This window comes from Conger conger, chromosome 2 (assembly GCF_963514075.1).
Source record: "Conger conger chromosome 2, fConCon1.1, whole genome shotgun sequence".
Taxonomy (NCBI): Eukaryota; Metazoa; Chordata; class Actinopteri; order Anguilliformes; family Congridae; genus Conger; species Conger conger.
In genome coordinates this window covers 64,667,921-64,690,972 of record NC_083761.1, presented here as the reverse complement: position 1 = coordinate 64,690,972, position 23,052 = coordinate 64,667,921, and the positions used below count along the sequence as shown (strand labels likewise).

Sequence of the window (23,052 nt, the reverse complement as noted above, 5' to 3'; positions counted from 1 at the left end):
GAAAGAATGTCCAAGAACATGTCACCGGGATAATAAATACCCCTGCTAAATTCACTTGCTGTGAAATGAATTGACTTCCTGGGATTTGCTGGATCCAAACCTGTAATTAAATCAGGTTGAAAAGGCTTTGGTTCATGCATTCATTTTTCAGTTTCACTTGGACGGCAGATAAATACCAGAGATTTGTTTAAAGGCCTTTTGGAAGCAGAGAGAAATAAAGCAATAATGGAGAAATCTGCGAAACCTGAAGGTATGCACTGCTCGTTAAGCCTTTCCTGCTTCAAAGTTAGGATATGCAAGCAACTGCCAATCAAATAACTCAGACCTGACAGCGAGGCCAAATGTTCTAACATCACGTTCACACCATTGTCAAGATAATTTATCTTTGTGGATCAAAGTGAAGACTGTTAATAAAAACAGCTGGTTCTAGTTGCTTTGTGGCAACCCTTGATGTTTGCTGGGCTTCAGACACTGCTGACTGTGATATGACAAATGCAACTATGTAGGAACAGAGGAAGTCAGAAGCTGAGAGGGGTGCAGGGGTACTAGGAACTAGCTGATTCCCACACCCTGAAGAAGAGCCTGAAGACTACGCAGCCTAACACAAACAGTCCAGGACTCAGGAAGGAAAGGGCTTCTGTCAGGCCTTATCAGATCTGTCTAAAGGCAAGCAGTCTCCTTCTACTGTCAGAGATGGAATACAGTACAAACCATCCCACCCATGTTGCGCACACTAACGCACTAACTTGGAATTACATACATTTAGAATTTTCCCTGTTGTTCAGTTGATCCGAGAGGTCAGAGATATCACAGGAGATATCACACATATGTCTGGCAAGAAATATCAGGCAGGGCATCTCTCTTTTTGGGAGATTAATATTCTGCCCAGAAAGGGAAAAAATGATTTTATTTTTATTTTATGAGAACCGTAATTACACTGGTTAGTTGAGGCTGCCTCTTCTGTTTTCTGCTTCTCACCACACTTCTTAACAGTCAGTTTGGGAAAATTAAACGTTGCCAGATTCACTGCTAATGAATCCATTACGAACACCACAAACATTCAGTGACTGCACTTTCATGTATAATGTTCTTCTGATGTTGATGATGTGCCTGACTATGGTTGTGGTTTGAGCTTAGGTGCAGTGTAAGTTTACATACTTTAGCTTGTGATATAGTCATACTCACAATCCACTCTGGAACTACAGAGGACAATTATAGTTTACAGTAATGTTATTTAGCTCAATTTTATGTGTTTTACTGAAGATGTAACCATGGCCACAGATGTACTTATGCAGTAGACCTTGTAGACATTGTTCCATCTATTCACACTAAGCTGTACATGTGTTGAAATTGAACATACTGTACTTTAAAGGGCATGTCCTCTCAATGCTTCTTCTAACTCCAACTCCAGCCTACACCAGTCCTGTGTGGACCCAGCTTCCCTCTGCAGAGTCTCCGAAGATTCCAAAGCCATTCAGCAGAACAGGAGCTCCTACCAGCTGTCTCGTGATTGCATAACATCCCTCCTGCTTACCTCACGGAACATCTCTGGAGGTGCGCTCCTGAGACACAAAAGCCGGAATCCATGTGTGTTTTTTGTGTTTCGGCATACTGTTAGCACCCTTCTTACTCCCAAAGGACACACATATCCTATCCCATTTGAAGCAGGTGGCTCTGTTTTGTTTTCAGTCACATTACTTACTTCCTGTTTAATTGTGAGTATTGCCATCATACCAATCTTGTTGAAGCTTGAGCAAGGTTGATTTTATCTCCAGATGCACAATACATAAATGAAACCTAAAGACAAAATAAATTTAAAAAATTAAGAAAACTTCCGTAGCACGTATGGCGTAATCTTGGATGAATGGAGGATTTGTTAAATTTGATCAAGAGCTATGGCAACAGTCGCTTCTTGTCACAGGAAATTTAAAATATAGTTGCTACTGCTTCAACTCCATGGGGGACCTGCACAACACCAGCAGACATAAAAGGCTGGCAATTTCCAGGAAATGAAATCCTTTACTTTTATAGGTCTTCTGAGGGAATTGACGAGTCGGGAAACTAAAAGTAGCTCTACTGCTAATAATACTTTCTACAGCATTAAATCAGCATGGCATATACGCACCAGCAATAAATATACCATAACATGCCGCTCAACCATGATTGATTATATGGTTTGACCCTTAGTTGGCTGAATGTTAATACAGACAGAAGGGTCTTGCTACAATATTCTCTCAGCTGACAGCTGTGATGCAGTATGTGCTTCTGCCTCATCAATATATTTAATCAAATATAATATATTTATTATATTATATCTAATAAATATATTAAATATTTATAAAAAAAAAAAAATTATATCTCACCAAGTATATTTAATCAAAGAAAGTTTTTTACCAGAAATATTTTATTATTTGAATAAAATGATTTATCCTCAAAATGTGTGTATCTGCCTTCATTACCAATCATTTTCTCCTTTGTTTCTACTGTACGTTTACACTAAACAGACAGTCCATACCATGTATATTGCCATGATGTTTTTTTATACAGGTTAGAACTTGGATATCAGTGTAACCCTTTATAAAGTTTCAGTTTACCTGATGAGCACTCAGAACTTGCAATATACAAGGCACACAGCCACCATTTAATTTCTGTCTTCATCATCAGAGCCCAGCAGCAATCACCAGTATATCACCGAAAGATCATTTTGAAAAGTAATTGAATATTAACTGAAATTAACTCCAAAAAACATGTGCAATGCATTTACCCAAGCATAACATTGCAATTACATACCTAGAGCATTCTGAATGCTTTTGAATATGATTTAGATACAATGTCATGGTGCTGTTATGCTATGAATGTGTATGCAGCTTGATATAATGCAAGTCACCATCTGAGAGAGCTCTTAACTGAGGATAATAGATCTATGGGCTGAAGGAATGCAGCTTGGTTTGGATGGCGGAGTGTTCCTGTCTTTGTTGGCCAAATACTTCTGTACGCATACACCCAGAACAATGCTCATTTTGAATCACTGACAATGACAATCCAGGAGTGCCAATGTGTCAGGAACATTCTCAGCTATGTTTCAGAAATGTTAAAATGATTAATAGATCTAATTATAGTATCGGAATAAATGTTTATGGTACACAGCACACTTTACAGTATATTTGTATAGGACTGATGCCAGGCCACCAAGGCCGTATGAATGAATTTTATATGGCTAATGTAAAATCATGTTAACTGACTGGAAGAATTATTATAAACAATACACAGAATACACAACGAGAAATTAAATCCAGACATTGAAATCCTGAACCATTTTTTCCTAAACTTCCAAACTTCAGCTCCAATCAGAATCAGTTCCTGTGCTTTAAATCAGATAGGAAACACTTTTTCTGTGTTTTACTGGAACTTCTTAGCAAAGAGGTGGATTTCATTTTTGGCTTGCTTGCTTGAAAATGCTTCAACATCTCAGGCTCTGTATTTGATATCCCTTGCTGTTAGGCACCATTTCTACTGGAAGCATTTGTTCCAATTTCACAACTCCAAGAAGTTGCAAAACATCTTTTAAAAATGAATGCAATTACTGACAATTTCTTGAATTAATTATTTGGCTAACAGTCCTTAAGTCGTTTTTTCTTTTGGCATTATTTCTATGCCTTCACTAGCCTGTTTTACAAAAAGGATGTTTAGATTGTGAGCAGCCCTTCCTCAAGCACTACAGTATACACACCACTGATGCTTCCCAGCTGAACTGGATCCATCATTCTGTGAAGAATGAGGGCCAGGAATATAAATGGATAATGCTCAGGCTTCATTAAATCAAGGCCACTGATGAGGGTCAAGAGACAGGAAAGCTGTGGCAGCAGTGTAATGCATAAAAAATATCAAAAGAATATTTCTTACACACTTAGGGTCAGAATGAAAATTAAGAGTCTATAAGCTGGTGCCTTCATCGGGGCTCAGAACTTTGGACATATTGGTATTAACAAAAGCACCAAAAGAGTAAAAAAGAAAAAAAATATTTTTCTGCTAGTGAGTTAGAAGGCAAACCAAGTACTGTTTTGTGGCGGCCCTCTTTTTGCGTGACTGTGCTTGTTGAGGTTTGGGGGGGGCAGGATGTTTGCAAAGGAGGGGCTCACGTTTTTTGGCGCAGGGGAACGATATCACCCTGAAAATAAACAAACACACAGGAGTCACTTCTCTGGACCCTGCTGCGTTTCAGGGCGATCTAACCAGGGCGAGAAAGACTTTGTAGCAGCCCAGACCCCCCTCACATCCTCAAGCTGCCCGGGAACCAGACCGCCGAGCCCTGAGCCCTCCTGCTCACTCTACCCATATCCTCCCGTCCCTTTTTTCGCCCTTCTGTCTATAGCCGACTTCCAGTCCATGGTTTATGGGACTCCCTGGCACCAGGTCTGCGGTGGGAAAGATCAGCAGCAGAGATATAAACAGGAGAGGCCCCACCTATAGACATGCCACAGACAGATCTGATATATCCATTAATTACCTTATAAGGGTGCCGAGTGCAAGCACAACAATGGAATAGTGACAATAAAATGTTCCATTGGCAGGAAAGGGCTTTTCCCTTTCACTAACTTACCGAGGTTCTTTCCTTTTCTTTTCTGAGTGACAAAGAATTGAAAGGCTCCACATCAGATGTTTCTGGACTGGTAAGTGTTGTGATAGTAATAGTGGGAGTCATGTGGGCGCACCAGCCGGGTGGGGTTGGCAATGCCGGAAACTGGGGAAGTTACATTGTGTCTGAACTGAAAAAAGAGTCAGTAAACAAGATGTTTTAAACTAGGTTAAACTTGGGGTCAAAGTTCACGTGTGGCTCTGTAAGAAAATCAAACTGTGGAAGCCATTCTCATAACAGAATGTTTTTCATTCAGACAGTTAATTGAGGAATTCTGAAGTTGTGTCTTAAGTTATAGCTATGTCTCTGACTCTGACTGAAAAAGCTTTAGTTAATCTGCTGAACTATATTATATGTGCTGAATAAATGGTGACAGTAACTAGCTTTGGATACTGTTTAAACAGAATTAAAACTGACTAATACCTCTACAAAAACAGCTAATTAATCAAAAAATGTTGGATCTATTTTTTAAGTATTTATATGTAATTATTATTACCGATCTGCTGCAGATCGAATGAACATTGGGACCAGGAGACAGTAACTGACTGGTAAAACAAGAGGCTTGTCATTAAGCCTGTGGTCAGTTCCTTGTGGATTAAGCACATACAATGTAACATTAACAGCAGCTCAAAGCATACATTTCTTAAAAATCAGCATAAATATCATAGTGCACAGGTATACATATTCTTTATAACAAAATACTGCAGGTTTTACAGTGATCCCATTCAACAGAAAAGTTATATCACAAAGGCAGTCTGGTTCATTTTCATGTAAAGCAGTCTGGAAGCAGACCAGATGAATTGACTACAAAGGAACATGAAAATATTGAACACAGGTTCATTTCAAGCTGGGATCTCTCTTAAGAGAGCCTTTCATGACATATTTCATGACTGTCTTTGATTTCACTCTAGAGACTGAGTTAAGCATCTGGTTTTAGGTATGGGTCAGAAATGACAGGAAGGCGTGGTGTGGTTTAGACAAACCCATACAATCTCTGACATTAGCTGTGTGTACATTGAACTTCATCAAATGTCTTAAATGCTTGGCCAGTATAAACAATGAAACAGCTCTAACCACAAACTGCATGTTTATAGAAAAAATATATTCATCATCAGAATCTGGATGAAGATTATGAGAACAGAGGGACTGTTTTGGGGTATGAATACATGCTGTTAAATTCACATCTGTAGACATGGAAGCCATACTAACAGCATTGAACTTCTGTTACTGCATAGCTTTGGCATCTGATCTCCACGTCAGTCCATTTCATATGAGCACCAACCCTAAAAGAAAACAATGGCGTGAGACACAGTAATGCCTTACTGACATTAATATAGTCTGACAGAATTCATGTGTGATTGATTTGCAGAAACATCAGACACTGCTCCCATAAATACCATACACGATTAGCCACAATGGAAATGACAGTATGTGAAAAATAACATTATCCTTTATTGTGAAAAATTCATGGAACACGTGAAATCACAATATGATTAATAGAATAAGCGACAGTTACATCTTAATAACTTCCTCTTTTTTTTTTTTGGCAACAGCTGGGAAATCAACATTGATCACTGTCATGAAACCTGAAAAGCATTTTTGGAATAAACAACAAACTATTCAAGCTATGCACATTGCATAGATTGAATAGATTGAATCAATACATTGCATATATTTCACACATAATGTCATGTTTTTAAACATGATGCGTCACAATTTGATACTCTTATAGAGGCTTAATCGAGGCAGTGGAATATATTGTTCAAATGTTATCCTTTAGGTGGCGCTGTATAATATCATGATTTCTTGTGTTTCAATGTGTCTTTAGGGAAAGATATTTTGCTAGTGATGACTGCCCTCTACTGCTACATGTTACATTAAGAATGTTACACATTTACAAGTGTTCTTTCAGACTTCCTAACTCCTGATTAATACCTATAACATTGCAGGAATTATTTTAAATTTTACTACCAGTATTATTCATTTTACTACCAGTGACTAAGGTTAAACTTAAAAAACTTCAAATCATCACACTTAATACATTACATTACATTACATTATTGGCATTTGGCAGACGCTCTTATCCAGAGCGACGTACAACAAAGTGCATACCCATAACCAGGGATAAGTTCGCTGAAAGACCCTAGAGGTAAGTACAATTTCAACTGCTACCTGTACAACAAAGATAAGGACAAGGGGCTTTTTTTTTTTTTTTTTTTTTTTGAACAAACAAACAGAGCAAAAGTCACCAAAGTTAACTATCCAAACACTGCTTACCTAGCCAACTAAAAATACCGATACACAAAGCAAGTCACAGAGACAACAATTAAGGTTCACAGGGAGGTAGGGAGGGATGGGGAGAGGTGCTGCTTGAAGAGGTGCGTCTTCAGCTTGCGCTTGAAGGTGGGGAGAGATTCTATAGTTCTGACCTCAACAGGGAGTTCGTTCCACCACCGTGGAGCCAGAACAGACAGTAGTCGTGAGCGTGAGGTGGAGGTTCTGAGAGGGGGAGGTGCCAAGCGGCCTGTGGAGGCTGAACGAAGAGGTCTGGCAGGGGTGTAGGGACTGATGATTTTTTGCAGATAAGCTGGGGAAGACCCTTTAACTGCTTGGAAGGCTAGCACCAATGTTTTGAATTTGATGCGAGCCATGACAGGCAGCCAGTGGAGGGAAGTAAGCAGGGGGGTCACGTGTGAGTATATAATAAAGGGCAGCCAAAGTCTCATTAATGACACATTCCATGAACACTGGTGCAGAGGCCAGTGATGTTTCTTAGCATTTTGTAAATAATATAATAAAATAAAATAATAAAAAATGATTGCATGTGATTCATTTTTCAAGAGATTAAAAAAAGTTGGCTGGAGCTGTAAGTGAGAGTTAGTTGCAGAGGATATGCGGCTGCAATCTGACTAATCTGGAGTGGCAATGTTTAAAGTTTACACTACAGTATACTATCCTTAGATGATGTCTAGAAATGTTTGTATCTATACACAAAACTAGTGGTCAGCGATATTTCGTTTTTGTAGTTTGTAGTTCAGGGAGCCGTCCTTTGAAGTATTGCACATAATTTATCTGCATCTAATTACTGATTGCCTAAAATCTCAAACATGTGACCTCCGGGGATGTCTGCCAATTCTTATGGGCCCCTATTTATGATTGCTTTTCTGAGAACTGATCATTTCCATTGGCCTTCTGAGACAGGGAGACCACAAAGACCAGTGGCTGGGATACTCTCAAAAGAGCAGATGGATGTCACCTAATTCTTAAAAGTATTAGTCACATACTGTGGGTTACTTTATACAGGCTTTTCAGTTGGAATTCACAGATGAATACCTACACTTGACTACAGCTCTCACCCATAGAAACTCAGAAAGCATTTAAAAAATAATGAGTACGTCCACCCATAGCTGCCTTTCTCCAGCCTTTCAATAGACATGTTGTGTTACCTCTAACCCCGATGAACCCCAATGAATCAGACTCCCCCCCCCCCCCCCCCGTTTGCAAACCACCCCTTCATAGATTACTACCCAAATCTCTCAAATTGATTTAGCCAGATGGTCCAGTCCCAAAGTGCACTCACAATTAAGATTAACATTACATCACACACAAAAGCAGCAGCACATCCACAGCAGTGACATGCAGGGGCACATGCTCCCGGGGGAGATTACTGTCCCAGCTCTGCTTTTCTGCTTATTAAATCCACATGCACTGGGAAAATGCACTTCACTAAACAATATCCTGCACTTATTAAAAGCAAACACGTATCAAACGATATTACGACAAAAGCTGTCTGGGAGGCTTTGTAGTCTGCTGATTTATAATGTGCTGATCTCCAGCCTTACAGAAAGAAAGTGTTTTCAGTATTGAATAAAAAAAGTTAAAAATTCAGTTCTATTATAAGAACCAAAACAAGCTACCTGATATACACTCAAGCAATGTATTAGGTAGATATGTACTCCAGCTTGTTAATGCAAATATTTAATCAGCCAATCATGTGGCAGCAACTAAATGCATAAAAGCATGTAGACATGGTCAAGAGGTTCAGCTGCTGCTCAGGCCAAATGTCAGAATTGGGAAGAAATGTGATTTAAGTGACTTTGACCATAGAATGATTGTTGGTGCCAGCCAGAGTGGTGATACAGAGTATTAGCTGAGAAACTGCTCCTCGGATTTTCACGTACAACAGTCTCTATAGCTTGCAGAGAATGGTGCAAAAAACATCGAGAGAGCTGCAGTTCTGTGGGCAAAACAGGTTGTTAATGAGTGAAGTCAGAGGAGAAGGGCCAGACTGGTCGAAGCTGACAGGAAGGTGACAGTAACGCAAATGACCACACATTACAACAGTGGTATGCAGAAGAGCATCTCTGAACATACCTCTAAGGGGATAGGCTACAGCAGCAGAAGACCAATAAGTAAAAAAATAGGTCTAATAAATACCTAATAAAGTGCTCACTGAGTGTATGTAAAAAATGTTTTGCTATGATTTCCAGGTTGAACAATATGTTTCCTTCCAACGGTGTATGACGTTTTACAACAGGGTCACGTTCAGCCCTGACAAGACATGGCAAAACGTTTATTTAAACGTAAACGGTGGCATGTTGAACATCCTGTTGCAAACCACGGGCAGACAGTACGGTAGGTACGGTTTGCTACTATGGCTACTAGACACAATGGTGTGATACAGTACGGTGCAGAAGTCATAGACACCCTAGACTTTATTATATATATGTTTATTTCTTTGTGTGTGTTCGTACACATTTGAGATTTTCAAATATTCATTTTCCAAAAGATAAAAATTTTTCAGAGATATTTTTGCATTTAATTGAAAAAAAGTAAGGAATTGACTACTTTTTACATAAAAACTTTTTACATCAAGGCTGTCTGAGATCAGAAGCAAGGAGCCAACCAAAGTCTGCAGAAGAACTGTGGCAAGTTCTCCAACATTCTTAGAAAAACGGGACAGCGTTGGCTATCTCAGAGAAGTGATGCAGTTTTAACGCCGAAGGCTGGTCACAAAAAATATTGATTTGATTCAGTTTTTATTCTATTCTATTCTGCCAAATTACGAAAATGTAATGTAAAATGTATAGTACGTTTATTTTGGACATTTCATTCAATTATTTATGTCATACAGGTGCCTAAAACGTTTGCACAGTACTGTATATGAACACAGAACAACAGAGCAGCTGATTTTCTCTAAATACAGCAAAACCAAAACATACTGTCCGGCAAGATGTTTACTGGTCCTTGGCGGTTAATTAGTCTTTCCTTTTTTCTACTATCACACAGGCTAAATCAATTCTACTCTGTGCGGTTGGCAAAATTAAAATGGCGGCTTAAGTTATTAATCCAAGCTGCTTTAATCATTGGCTACTGGAATTCAAGGTTGGAGCAGTAGTGCGGATTAAAGTATTTTTACCACAAAGCCACCATCCACTCTGATCTGCGGCACAGAGCCCTGCTGTCGCTTTCTGCCTCCTCCGATTCCTCCTTCGCCGAAGGCAACGCGTGGCCACTCTCCCCCCATGCCTGGACAGCACGGGAATGTGAAGAGGCGCCATGGGTTTCATGGAGTTTTACCTGGAGATTGACCCTGTCACACTAAACCTCATCATCCTGATCGCCAGCTACGTCATCCTGCTTTTGGTCTTCCTGATATCGTGCATACTGTATGACTGCAGGGGCAAAGATCCCACCAAGGAGTACACGTCAGAGCCTCCTGCCGCCCCCACCCAATCCCCCATAAGACTGGTGGTCATGCAGGGCTCCCCTGCCTCGGCCCACTGGGACCAGAACAACCTGGTCACGCCGTATGAGACGCCAGCCGCCGATGTCCGGGAGAAGAGGAGCACGTTGGTCTGAAGCGGTGGGTGAGCAGGTCTCCTTTGAGCTGTGCTCGCAGACAGCAACTGGACAAACTACGCCATCAACTTTTGACTTTTACAGTGCACACATTTTTGGACAATGTTTTCACCACTCCCTTCGGAGACTGCACTGAGAAGGTAAGCTGCAGCCAGCAGTGTGCATTTGCCTTCTGGCCCGTGAGTTGAACATTGTTGAGTTGTGTGCAGATGTACCCTCGTGAAGCTCAGCTGGATTCACAGGGTAGACATGTCTGTGAAATAATAGAGGCCTAATTGCATGGACTCTTTAACTGGTCAACAACATAAAGGGTGCTAAATCACAGACACTGAAACTGACTGAAAACCAACAGTAGTTCAAGGCCTTCTTTATCTGCTGTTTGAAAGGAAACCACAAGTACCTGCAGACACTGTGGCTCTCTAGGACTGGACTTTAACAAGTCACTGTGTGTGTCAAGCAAGTTTATTGCCTTTGTTGATTTTATGCACCTCATAAAGCCCTAAGTATCGCTCCTTGGAGAATTGCCCAAAGCTGAGAATTGTGGTGTTGTCCTTCTGGGCATCTCCCATGTAGGAGTTACTGTAACAGTTGGTGATGGATGGACTGCTACAGAAATGCAATCTCTGGCTGTGTTGTCCCTGGCCTTATGCCCTGACTCATTGAAGTAGAAATAGACAGTAAGTACAGCGGTTGGCTCCTGGTTCCAATGCTGGGTAATGCATGGCCCAATATTATGCCTAAGAAGCCTTGCTCTTATGAAAATAATGCATCATGCATATCCTATGACTTTTCTTGCAGTGCATGTTCCATAGTCTAATATCTCCCTTTAGTGATATCCATCTTAGTGTATTTAGGTGTTAGCAATGTAATACAGAGTCTGTAAGCCAATGGCATTTCTAGTGCTATTTCCCATTAATGAAGTTAAGCATTTTTTAATAATAGCTATATGGCCACCCTTTGGTAATCTATTTCTTTCCAGAGGCAATAGATTAATTTTGAACACTTTCAACAAGCAAAACATAATTACTTTCTTTACTGTACTGCATTGGAACTCTGCCAATCATATCAATTACTAATCAAAACTGGCATACTGAATTTCACGTGTTCATCTTTCAATACATGCATTTCAGTAAGTGAACTACACATATTTTATTTGTATTGAATTTGTTCAGTTGTATAATACTGAACAAATCCAGAATTGTCAAACAAGGGAAACAATCATATGATTCAAGAGAGATAACTTAAAAGATAATTTAACAGGCTATACCCCGAAGGAATGGCATGCTGGATGTCGGCATTTTCTTCTTCTACTTCTGTTCGATCCTAATTTTACCTCTGAAATGCTATATCTGAAAATACAGCTGCCAATACTGTTTTCCCCAAAAATTTATTTCTGTATTGTTTAATGTCACATTATTAATGAAGAATAATACATGATATATTAAAGGTAGCTACACATAGCAAGATACATTAAGATGTGTTTCCTGTAATCAGTGCCTTTGGGTTTCAGTAGTAGAAACAGAGCAGCTTGTCTGATGAGAAGACTAAAGGCTCAGGCTCTGGAGGGGATGAACAAGCACTGACACTTGAAACATAATTACAGAAACAGACCACACACAGCCTCCAATGGAGAGCTGTATTCACAATAAGTGTGTATGGGTAGATAGAGGCCAGTATTACAGCACAGTAAAGCTTGCATACTGAACCAGGACATGGCTACTATTTGTTAAATTTGTTAAACATTTTCATGGAACATTTTGGCACTGTTTATGTGTGTTTGTGTCAGTGATATCAATAGGGCTCTGGTATAAAGCTGTTGGACCATTAAAGCCAATTCAAACTCCAAAATATTTCTACCAAGCAATCTATAAGTGCTTAATCATACATGGAAATGACCATGGTATGCCTCTTTCCTTACAAGTAAATATAACTCATCTGGGAACTTGGGGTAACTGAACAATTTGGCCACAAGTACTTGAGACAGCAATAACACATTAGTTTCATTGTAGTGAATAATATTAGATGTATAATGGCAGTATTGCCATTATTGAAAATGCAAATGTAATTGCTGCACATATTAAAGGATTTCTCATAACAGCGCAGGTTGTTACCAATTGAATTTAGTTTGAATTCATTTACTGAATTCTTTAATGTATAATTTGCAAAAGCAACTCTTCCTAAAAAACATTTTTGTCTTGCATATTATGATAATACAAAAAAGTGTTAACAGCTTTTCATACAATCTGCAAATTGGTTGCACTATAACCAAGTAAACAGCCATCTTAGTCCAATATCCTTAGAAATGCTTAACTGGATGCTTTAGTTTTGAGTGGCTGGCTCTTTCACTGCTCCATTTACTCTCTGAGCTGCTCATGTGTCATGTGTTCCAGGGAGGCTACTGTTTTATTGCCTCTGCTAAGACACAACACTGCCTGGACCCAAAGTTCTGTCTTCTGGTGGCTTTCTAAATGGTTTTAATTATTGTCATCACTGTTCCAAAAACATCAGCTTCCACCACAGTGGAAGCTTGCTGATTTTCAGAACTAAGACCAGGACTTAGGCTTGAATATCCTGGCATGGAGCTGAAATATGATCATGGACTGAAATGTCAGCAGCTCATTTGAATGACGTTTCTCCCTCACTATGGGCATCAACATAAGGAAAGACTCAACAGTTAGCTGTCTGCTCACCGTTTGAGAGACAGCTATATAGTTAGCACTGGCTCTATGAATAGATGTGCCAAAAAATGGATGCCCTAATCTTGAGACTCCAGGCGTGTGTGTTGTAATTATAATGATATACACACTTGGTGGATTATTTAAACAAGAAAAGTGTGTCCTTATAATGTGGATAGTTTGTTAATAAAATGAGAAAAGGCCACAAAACATTGCTTTCAAAAATTACACAACTGCATTGGTGGTCCACCCCAGTGCACAACTGCTCACCACCATACTTCCCTTGGTTTTTAAATAGGCAAAATCTGCAGGTGGTCTTTCTGAAGTGTACTCTGGAGAAGGTCTGTGCTGTCTGTGCAGAGGCTGAGCAGGTTACTGCGTGTCATAACCCAGGGGCCCAGGAGGCCTCCCACACTGCTCAGTGGAAACTATTCCAGTGACTTGTCTGCCCCCAGTTAAGTGTGACTACGCACTATGCACTATTTCCCAGGCATGCAACACTCAGCTGTTTGGCAAATCTGTCAGCTCACAGTCATGCTATGCTGTAATGCAGCTTCTACTGTAGATTACATTTGTGACATGAAATGGGCTGTCCTGTCATGTCAAGAAGAATTAAATGCAGCAAAGAAAATCAAAAACAGAATTTATTTTTATTTTTTATGCGATCCTACTGTTCCATTGCCAAAGGTCAGGTTTGAATTAACACTTGGCTTTGCTTGAGTCAAAGAGTCAAATTATTGAATTTGCAGAGCATCAAAATAAGTATTTCTGTTCTGCATCTGTCTGATAATAATCTTGGATCAATGTTTGTTTAACATTTTAATAAGAACTCCATTATCCATTATCAACATCCCTGCTGGCCCTTCCAGAATGTTCTCACACTCTTCACTTCTCCACTTGCATTACATCATAGACCAGGTCATCACTATGCTCACATTAAGACTAATTTACCGAGGACTCATCACACAAGACATGGACAAATAACCACACTCTTTTCTATCCTGCCAGTTTTTCCATGTTTTGGATAACATCAAGCAACTAATTATAAACCCAATAACAATCAGTATTGTTTAAATCTAAATGGGTTTCTAGTCACATATTTAAATCTCCAGAAATATACACAATGTATGCTATGCAAATAAAAAACATTAACATGTGATAAACTAATAACACAGCCAGATTGTTAACACATCAGAATGAGAAAACTGAATGGGAGAAAAGGAAATATAAATGATAATGCAGGAACAAATCATTAAATCATGTGGAATGAAGACATTTTTACAGCAAAATTTCCGTTCTCATTCCTGTGTGCCTAATCCCGAGTTGATTTACAGAAAAAGATTCTAAGGTTGCAGTGAAATAATATTTCCACAGGCAGATATGGAAATTACTGCCAATCACAGGCTTCTTCCAGGCACAGGCATACCCAACCACCACTGCACCACAATCGCTAGCCCCTCCCGCAGCTCATACACACACGCATGCACACACACATATACACACACACACACACACACACACATACACACACACACACACACACATACACACACACACACGCACACGCACACACACACACACGCACACACGCCATCCATAAGGCCAGTTAATAATGTCAAACCCATCCCATGCAGAGGGCGGTATGGAGTAGAGTAACAGTTGGAATGCTGCCACAACATACACAATGTGCTCTCCAGGTCTTTCCCCTTCCCCCACAACTTTTGCTTGCCAACAGTAAGTCCATTAGAACCCATTAGATAATATATGTTTAACCCCCTGACACATCACCCTAGATCCTGGGTTATCCTGCTGACTGGTATATCATGACAGAATTGTACCTTATACAATTATGCCGATTTGTACCTTATACAATTCAGAGGTATCTTATATTTACATTATACCTATGTATCAAATACATCTCACTGACTTGACAAACAGCACCAAGGATAATGTACTCTGAAAAGAAGCTTTTTTTACCATTAATGCTGCAACTGGACAGTGGTTTCAGCATATTTTTCTCCTGCGAGATAGCTCTTGCTACATTTCTGATGCAACCTGCAAACTGCCACTGACTGCCTCTTGCGGGTTTTCCTCTTGCATTCTCTTTTTTTTTACTTCCAGGTTGTTGCTAGAGAACACTCCATCACAATATCAGATGTGAGTATAGAGCATAGAACAATCAGGGTACCCTCTGGTTTGCTTGTGCAAATGAGCCTTCAAACTCATATACCTTTAAATTCATATTTGAATTCATATTTCAGGTAAAGATTTCGGCATTTTCAGCTTGGCAGTCCTTTGTAACTGCATTATTGTAAACATTTACTATAATTTTTCTCCATCTTTTCCAGATCAACACTGACAACATGTGGAGGACAGATCTTCTGTGTCTGAGTACTTTCTTAATGTTAAGGAGTCACCCCATTCGCCCCGCTGTCTAACCAAAGTCAGAGGCACTGGGTATGTCAGTGTGCATCTACGCCAACTGGACATACCTCCACAGGACCCCTGTAAGGGATGTGATCAAGTCTGAAACTAAGCTGCCGTATACCGATGCTACACAGTTACATCCATCCATCCATCCATTATCTGAACCCGCTTATCCTGAACAGGGTCGCAGGGGGGCTGGAGCCTATGCCAGCATACATTGGGCGAAAGGCAGGAATACACCCTGGACGGGTCGCCAGTCCATCACAGGGCACACACACCATTCACTCACACACTCATACCTACGGGCAATTTAGACTCTCCAATCAGCCTAACATGCATGTCTTTGGACTGTGGGAGGAAACCGGAGTACCCGGAGGAAACCCACGCAGACACGGGGAGAACATGCAAACTCCACACAGAGAGGCCCCGGCCGACGGGGATTCGAACCCAGGACCTCCTTGCTGTGAGGCGTACACAGTTACATGATATGTATTAATTTTTTCCTGTTCAGACTCTGTGGCAACACAAACAGCCAATTCCTAGGAGCTTCAATGGAAACCAAGAGATCTTGCAACAGTGACAGCACATGATTGATTTACCATTTGGTTTACCAGAGGCATGGCATGAACTGTGTTTGTCATTGACTGTGCATGTGCCTCCACTAAATTATGTTTGTAATTATCTTTCTCATATCTGTCTCAATAACATATAACTATATTTGACCTCTTGTTATGTTTTTTAATGGTCTGCATTTCCCCCCACTTCTGGACAAGAACAGGTCAGTCAATAATGAAACAAAGGATGTTATGTACATAAAATGTGTATTACAATGATAAAATTGGATTTTCATTATATGTTGTCAAATGACCTAAAAAAAGTCAATTTAATGTGGAAATAAATTCCTTCGAATACAAATATACAGATCAAATACAGTACATGTTATGCACCCTTCAAAAGTCTGGAAGTTTATTTACAGGAACTGTGTTACATAACAAAAAGAAAACATTAAAAAGCAATTCTGAATGTCATAAGATTATAGCAGTATTTTGAATATCTCAGCAAAGTGGGTTCAGATCAGGTTAGAAAGTTTAGAACTAAAACCTCATCTAAAGGTGAAGTTTTAAGCCCAAACAAAGTTGCATAACATAAGCACTAATGGAAGGGGAGAGTGGGCTGGATTAGGGCTCCCTTTAAATCTTCCAGAAACCCCCCCTGTTGAGCCCAGACTTATACACCACAGCTTTGTGTGACGCTAACAGAAATATATGACTTAAAATATAATATATATTATATAGTATATAAATAAACAGAGGTGTGTTACTAGTACAGATACTAATGAAACCAAATCCTCTTATGCAAGGCAGTAACATCATTGCAGTACGTTTTCAATACTTCAGTGAATTTTCTACTGAAACAGATGTGTTGAAACTATGATGTGTCATTTATTAACACACGTCCATGTCTAGTTCAGGCAGCACATCTTGTGTTTCTTTCAACACAGTCTGTGTTCATTTTCCTCCTAGCCTGGCGTTTTCATACTAAGAACCTAAATTGATTTTAAAGACAAGTCTGTGCTGTAAAAGACTACACATAGGACGGAACTTGTGTCTCCTGTTACCTCAGTTTGTTTATGACCTTTCCCCTCATTCAGGTTTATGAACTGGTTTAACACTCACTGTGAATACATTTCCTCATGATCGCCACTATAATGAGAACATTTTCCAACATGACATTAGCAACATTAAAAAACCTTAAAAAGCACAGTTTCCATAACAAGTTGAATCACATTTTATTTGTGCAGACGAATGCTTACTTTGAAAGCAATGGCAGCTTTCTTTTTCAGGTTTTGAATATTGAATTTCATAAATGTGTGCATCTTTTGCGCTGTGCAATGACAAAACAAAAGGCACTGAATTTTTTCACGTGTATTTTAATTAGTTGCAATTAAGAGTGCCTGAGAGTATTGTCTCTTTGTCAAAAGCGTTTTACTTTCATTGAGCATATTATTCACCTGAATCACCCCACACAGTCTTTGAATTATTCATGTTGACTTATCTGTGACTTATTATCCGATTCCTGTAATGCTACTCCCAAAACCAAAACTATTTGGTTATCTGTAATAATGTATTCATGTTTCGAGAAAAGAAATTAGCTCTGAAATTCAATGGAAGCTTTTCTGTGGTCTGTTTTACGCATTAGCTAGACAACTCATCCGACTGAAAGTGATTAGTCCCTTGAAAGTGATTTCATTTGAGTGTGTGCAGCTTCTGTGGACCTGTGTGCGTGCCTGCCTGCCAGTGTGTGTGAGAGGCTGCCGGCCGTCTTCCTTTTGAAGCACACAGACAGGAAGTAGGAGGCCAGGAGCCAGCGGATGGGAGCAGCGCTCGGCCCGTAATTCATCTGATGTTTCAGCCCCCACTGTCTGATTGCGGCCAGAGGGGGAAGAACTAGGATTAACAAGAGATGGCAATCTGTTCCCTTGTGTGAACAAATGGCTTTATATAACCGAGTCCATTTGATAAATGCTGCAGAAATCCGTGCAGGAAGCTATTCAAGAGCCCCCTCTCAGTGTGGAACTGAGAGGGCACTCCCAGCAGACAGCGACGGAGGCTTTTTTCATTACGGCCAGGCGAACAACGGAGAGCTCTTCTCGAGATGAATAATAGTTCTAAAAGACAGCGACAACACAGGGGGGATAAACACAGTGAACCCTGAGAGCTTATTTTGAAAAAGCAGAGCTAAATTATCATCAGCTTTATCATTTACACACACTGTCAGCGACCATCGCACCATCTCGGGAATTAGCAATTGTACAGCGTACAACAGTTTACAAAATGCTTTCATGAGGAAGCTTTGATATTTGAGAATAGAGAGCGCTCTCTAGTGACCATTATATGCATTATATTCATTGTAATCTTTTCTTTTGATAATTCTGTGTAAGCTTTCAATAAATATATAATATAATATGTTGGACAGTTTCTGTAAATTTCTTGAGTATTGAGTAGATAAATAAGCTATGCAATTATGGGTCAATGTAGGCTAGAATAGTAAAAACTGCTAATGAAGAAAATCTGTCTTTTGTTTTCATATGACTGAACCTAGCGTAACATTGTAACAATATAAATTGGTATGGTTATGAAAAAATGCTGTTAAATGGAGTATGTATACCTAAGTGAAGAAATAGTCAGTGAAAGTAACAGTTACGAATTATATTTTTTTCAGTTTCTTTAAGAAATTTTGATGACAGACCTCAATATGAACTTTTGGGAAGCAGGTGCTTGATGGAAAAAACACAATATTTCAATACATTACTAACAACAACAACAACAACAACAACAACAACAACAATAACAATAATAATAATAATAATAATAATAATAATAAAAAATGGCGGCACGGATGGTGCAGTGGGTAGCACTGCCGCCTCACAGCAAGGGGCCAGCCGTGTGTAGGTGTAGAGCCCTACGATGGTCACCACGGCTCGAATCCGCCCTTTGCCAAACCATGACATAAATAATGGAAACTATTTCCTTGTAGAATTGTCCCATAATCATGTTTGTCGTGTCATTAGATCTCCAGCTCCATTTCACTATGGATAGGAAATCCTTTCTGCCATCATTCTACTTAATAGTTACCTCAAATACAATTAAGGTATTTGGCTCTGTCCCCCACTGTTCACTCTGAACAATATGGGATATGCAATTTGTTTAAAGTACATTGTTTTTAATGGCTGTTATTGTAACTCTGAGAATGTTTTTTACATTTTTTAATTTTATTGTTTCAAATTGTTAAAATTAGGGATATGTTACGGCCCCCTGCTCTGTGCTACTTATTCTGGCGTTACTTCACAGGTGCCTTGTTGGCGGAGTACCAGGTCATTTGCGCAATTGGGAGCACCTGTGACCAGATGTTAAAATGTACCTGACTCTTGCCTGAAGGAGGGAACTCTCTTCCCACGTACCTGTTGGTTCTTTTTGGGTTTGCATGAGACAACATTGCTTCAGCATACTTTTCACACATCCACTCACTCACACTACTGATGCAACTGACTTTCACACTACACATTTTTGTTAACTGGTTATTTCAAATAAATTTGACCTTGTTTTTTAAATGCGTCAGTGTGCGTCTCCCTCTTTGTCACGGCCAATGAGCCAGGTCGTGACCGATAATGAAGTACATAATAATATCAAGCAGGAAATAAAATGAAAGGTAGGCAGCTGGTTGGATGTTGGGTAAAAGTTTTTATGGCAACTGAAGGAGAACAATATTTACAACTTGTCTACTATCCATGCACACAGATACAGACAATTGCCAAAATATCCACTCACTGAGAACTTTATTAGGAACACCTGTACACCTACTTAGATGTAGAACTGACATTACATCACTACTGACATTAGATCAATTATTGCAATTTATTACATACACAAAAAAAGATTACAATGTTATATACAGTGCCATCTGTAATGTTTAGGACAAAGACATTTTTTTTTTTGGCTCTGTTCTCCACAATTTTAGATTTGTAATAAAAAATGCATGAAGGGCATGTTTACAGACTTTGGTTTCACCATATTGAAATTAAAGTGTGTTTTATATATAGTAACAATAAACATAATATTTTTCTAGGCTTTTTCTTGCCTTTGGTTTGTATTATTGTCATTAAACATGAGGGCCAGAGTTGTTCCACTGAATGTCAAGGAAGCCATTATGAGACGTCTATTTTGTTATGCCAAACCTTAGGTGTAACAAAATCAACTGTTTGGAACAGCATTAAGGAGAGAGAACATGTAATGGGGCATAGGGCATGGCAAGCCAAGTAAGACCTCTACAGCTGATAGCTGAAGAATTCTCATCATAATGAAGAAAAATCCCCGAACATGTGTCCAACCGATCAGAAACACCCTTCGGGAGGCAGGTGTGGATGTGTCAGAGACTACTGTCCACAGCAGACCACAGTCATGTCTCAGTGGGTCACAGACTTCAACCAGTCATGCATACAGAAAATATGCAGTAAACATGACTGTAATTTACATCACATAAATATGTCCCAAACATTATGGTGCCCTGAAATGGGGGATTATGTATAAAAAGTGCTGTCATGTCTACATGGTGAAACCAGAATGCATAAAAATACCCTTTAATAAAATATGAGAACTTGCACTTTGAATCGTTTGTTTATGAATATAAAATTGTGGTGTACTGAGCTAAATTAATGTTTTTGTCCCAAGGATTACGGAGGGCATTGCATATTACAATTCTTATGAACATATAAACACAACAACAGCAACAAAAATATCAATGAATAACTATATTGTTGTTTGTAACAATATTAGCATGGTGGATATGCATAGGTATTAAAGGAGACTGGGCTTGGGACTGGGGCAGTTGGAATAGCCAGGGCAGGAGGGAAGGTGAAGGCTGGGTCTCCTGAAGTACTGGTATTGTTCCGATTTTGCCAAGGACTTCACAGACCTCTTCGGAAGTATATCTGTAGCCTACCTGGGAGAAAATATACATGCCTCCACATGCTGATCAAAGTAACATTAGTTATGAAATGTATGAAAGTAACCAAGACCTGACCTAATTATACTGTGTGCCTAATTATACTGTAATGCCTGGCATTACAGTCATTATTGTACTAAACAAAGAAAAAACAGAACAATAAGTATATGTATTTACTGTACATTCATATAATTTAAGGTAACATGGGTGTAAATATTGTATAATATAATAATTGTGGAAACTGCTCTATTATTTAAGTACTTAGCTGGGCAACTACATAATATGGGCAAGTTAACAACAACAACAACAACAATAATAATAATATATTAATGGAAAATAAAGGAACATATACCAAGATGTCTGAATGACAGTAAGTTAGGCCAATGTCAATAAACAATTGCCAGTGAAATACGAGCAACAATAATACATTTTATGTCTAAACCTTCACGAATCAAACGTGTATACAAATTGTCAACACTATTAATGACGGTGATATTTTAAAACCGTAATGTGATAGCATGTTAATGTAGCTGGCTACGACGTTGAGAAGCAGACATGCAGAGACATTATCCCGTTTACCTGTAATTTTCCCACATAAAAAAACGAACAATTGGAACATTCAAAATAGCAATAATACATCGGGAATACCTCAAAACATGAATATCATTCGAGGACCCGTTAATGACAAAATAATTATCTAAATAAGACTTACCAAAAGGACCCCATGGATAAGAACTTCCGTTGAAAATGAATGGGAAAAGTTAAGGAATCCGCACTGTAAGGAAGTCATTGGTTTTTCTCGGAACAGCGCCGCGATATCAACGTGCGGCCAAGAATATATCGCATCCGAAGTGATAAGAACTTCCGTTGAGAATGAATGGGAAAAGTTAAGGAAAGTTAAGCTTAACTATCCGCGGCTTCCGCGCGGGAGGTCCTGGGTTCGAATCCCCGTCGGCCGGGGCCTCTCTGTGCGGAGTTTGCATGTTCTCCCCGTGTCTGCGTGGGTTTCCTCCGGGTACTCCGGTTTCCTCCCACAGTCCAAAGACATGCATGTTAGGCTGATTGGAGAGTCTAAATTGCCCGTAGGTATGAGTGTGAGTGAATGGTGTGTGTGCCCTGCGATGGACTGGCGACCTGTCCAGGGTGTATTCCTGCCTTTCGCCCAATGTATGCTGGGATAGGCTCCAGCCCCCCTGCGACCCTGTTCAGGATAAGCGGCTTCAGATAATGGATGGATGGATGGATGGATGGATAATAATAATAGTGCACCCTCTTGTGGCCAGGCAGTGCACCCACGTTAAATGGAACTACACTCAGTGAGCAATTTACTACATAGTTATTAGACTTATTTTTTTGACTTATTGGTCTTCTGCTGCTGTAGCCTATCCACTTAGAGGTTTGACACAGAAATGCTCTTCTGCATAGCACTGTTGTAATGCATGGTTATTTGCGTTACTGTCACCTTCCTGTCAGCTTCGACCAGTCTGGCCCTTCTCCTCTGACTTCACTTATTAACAACGCACTAATTTTTTCGCACCATTTTCAACAAAATGTAGAGACTGTTGTGTGTGGAAATCCTAGGATATCAGCAGTTTCTGAGATACTCTGGCAGCAACAATCATTCCATGCCTCCACGCCTCCCCCTTCTCCTGCCATCCAGAGGTTGCCCACACACTGGATCTCATGTCCCGTTGCTTCTGGTGGCAGTCTATGAAACGTGACTTTGTCACCGCCCGTCTGGAGTGGGCCCGGGGCAAATCCAGTAGCCAGCATCGATCTGCCTTACTGTGTTTGGACTCTCGCTTGTGACATTGACCACGCCTCTGATTATCCGTTTCTGTCTGCCAGCGATTGACCCCTGCCTGTTTCATCTGCCCGCAGCTGCATAAACATATATAGTCTGTGTACTTCCTGGTTGCACTTGGTTTATTGAGTCCTGGCAATTGGCAC

The 23,052-nt window shown here is 39.8% G+C and overlaps 1 protein-coding gene across 1 annotated transcript; it reads left to right on the top strand.

Moving 5' to 3' along the window:
- Nucleotides 1-10,195: 10,195 nt before the first annotated feature.
- Nucleotides 10,196-10,498, top strand: si:ch73-256g18.2 (small integral membrane protein 36). The gene has a single exon (XM_061224484.1). It carries the CDS (start codon nt 10,196-10,198, stop codon nt 10,496-10,498), a length of 303 nt encoding a protein of 100 aa, XP_061080468.1.
- Nucleotides 10,499-23,052: the final 12,554 nt, after the last annotated feature.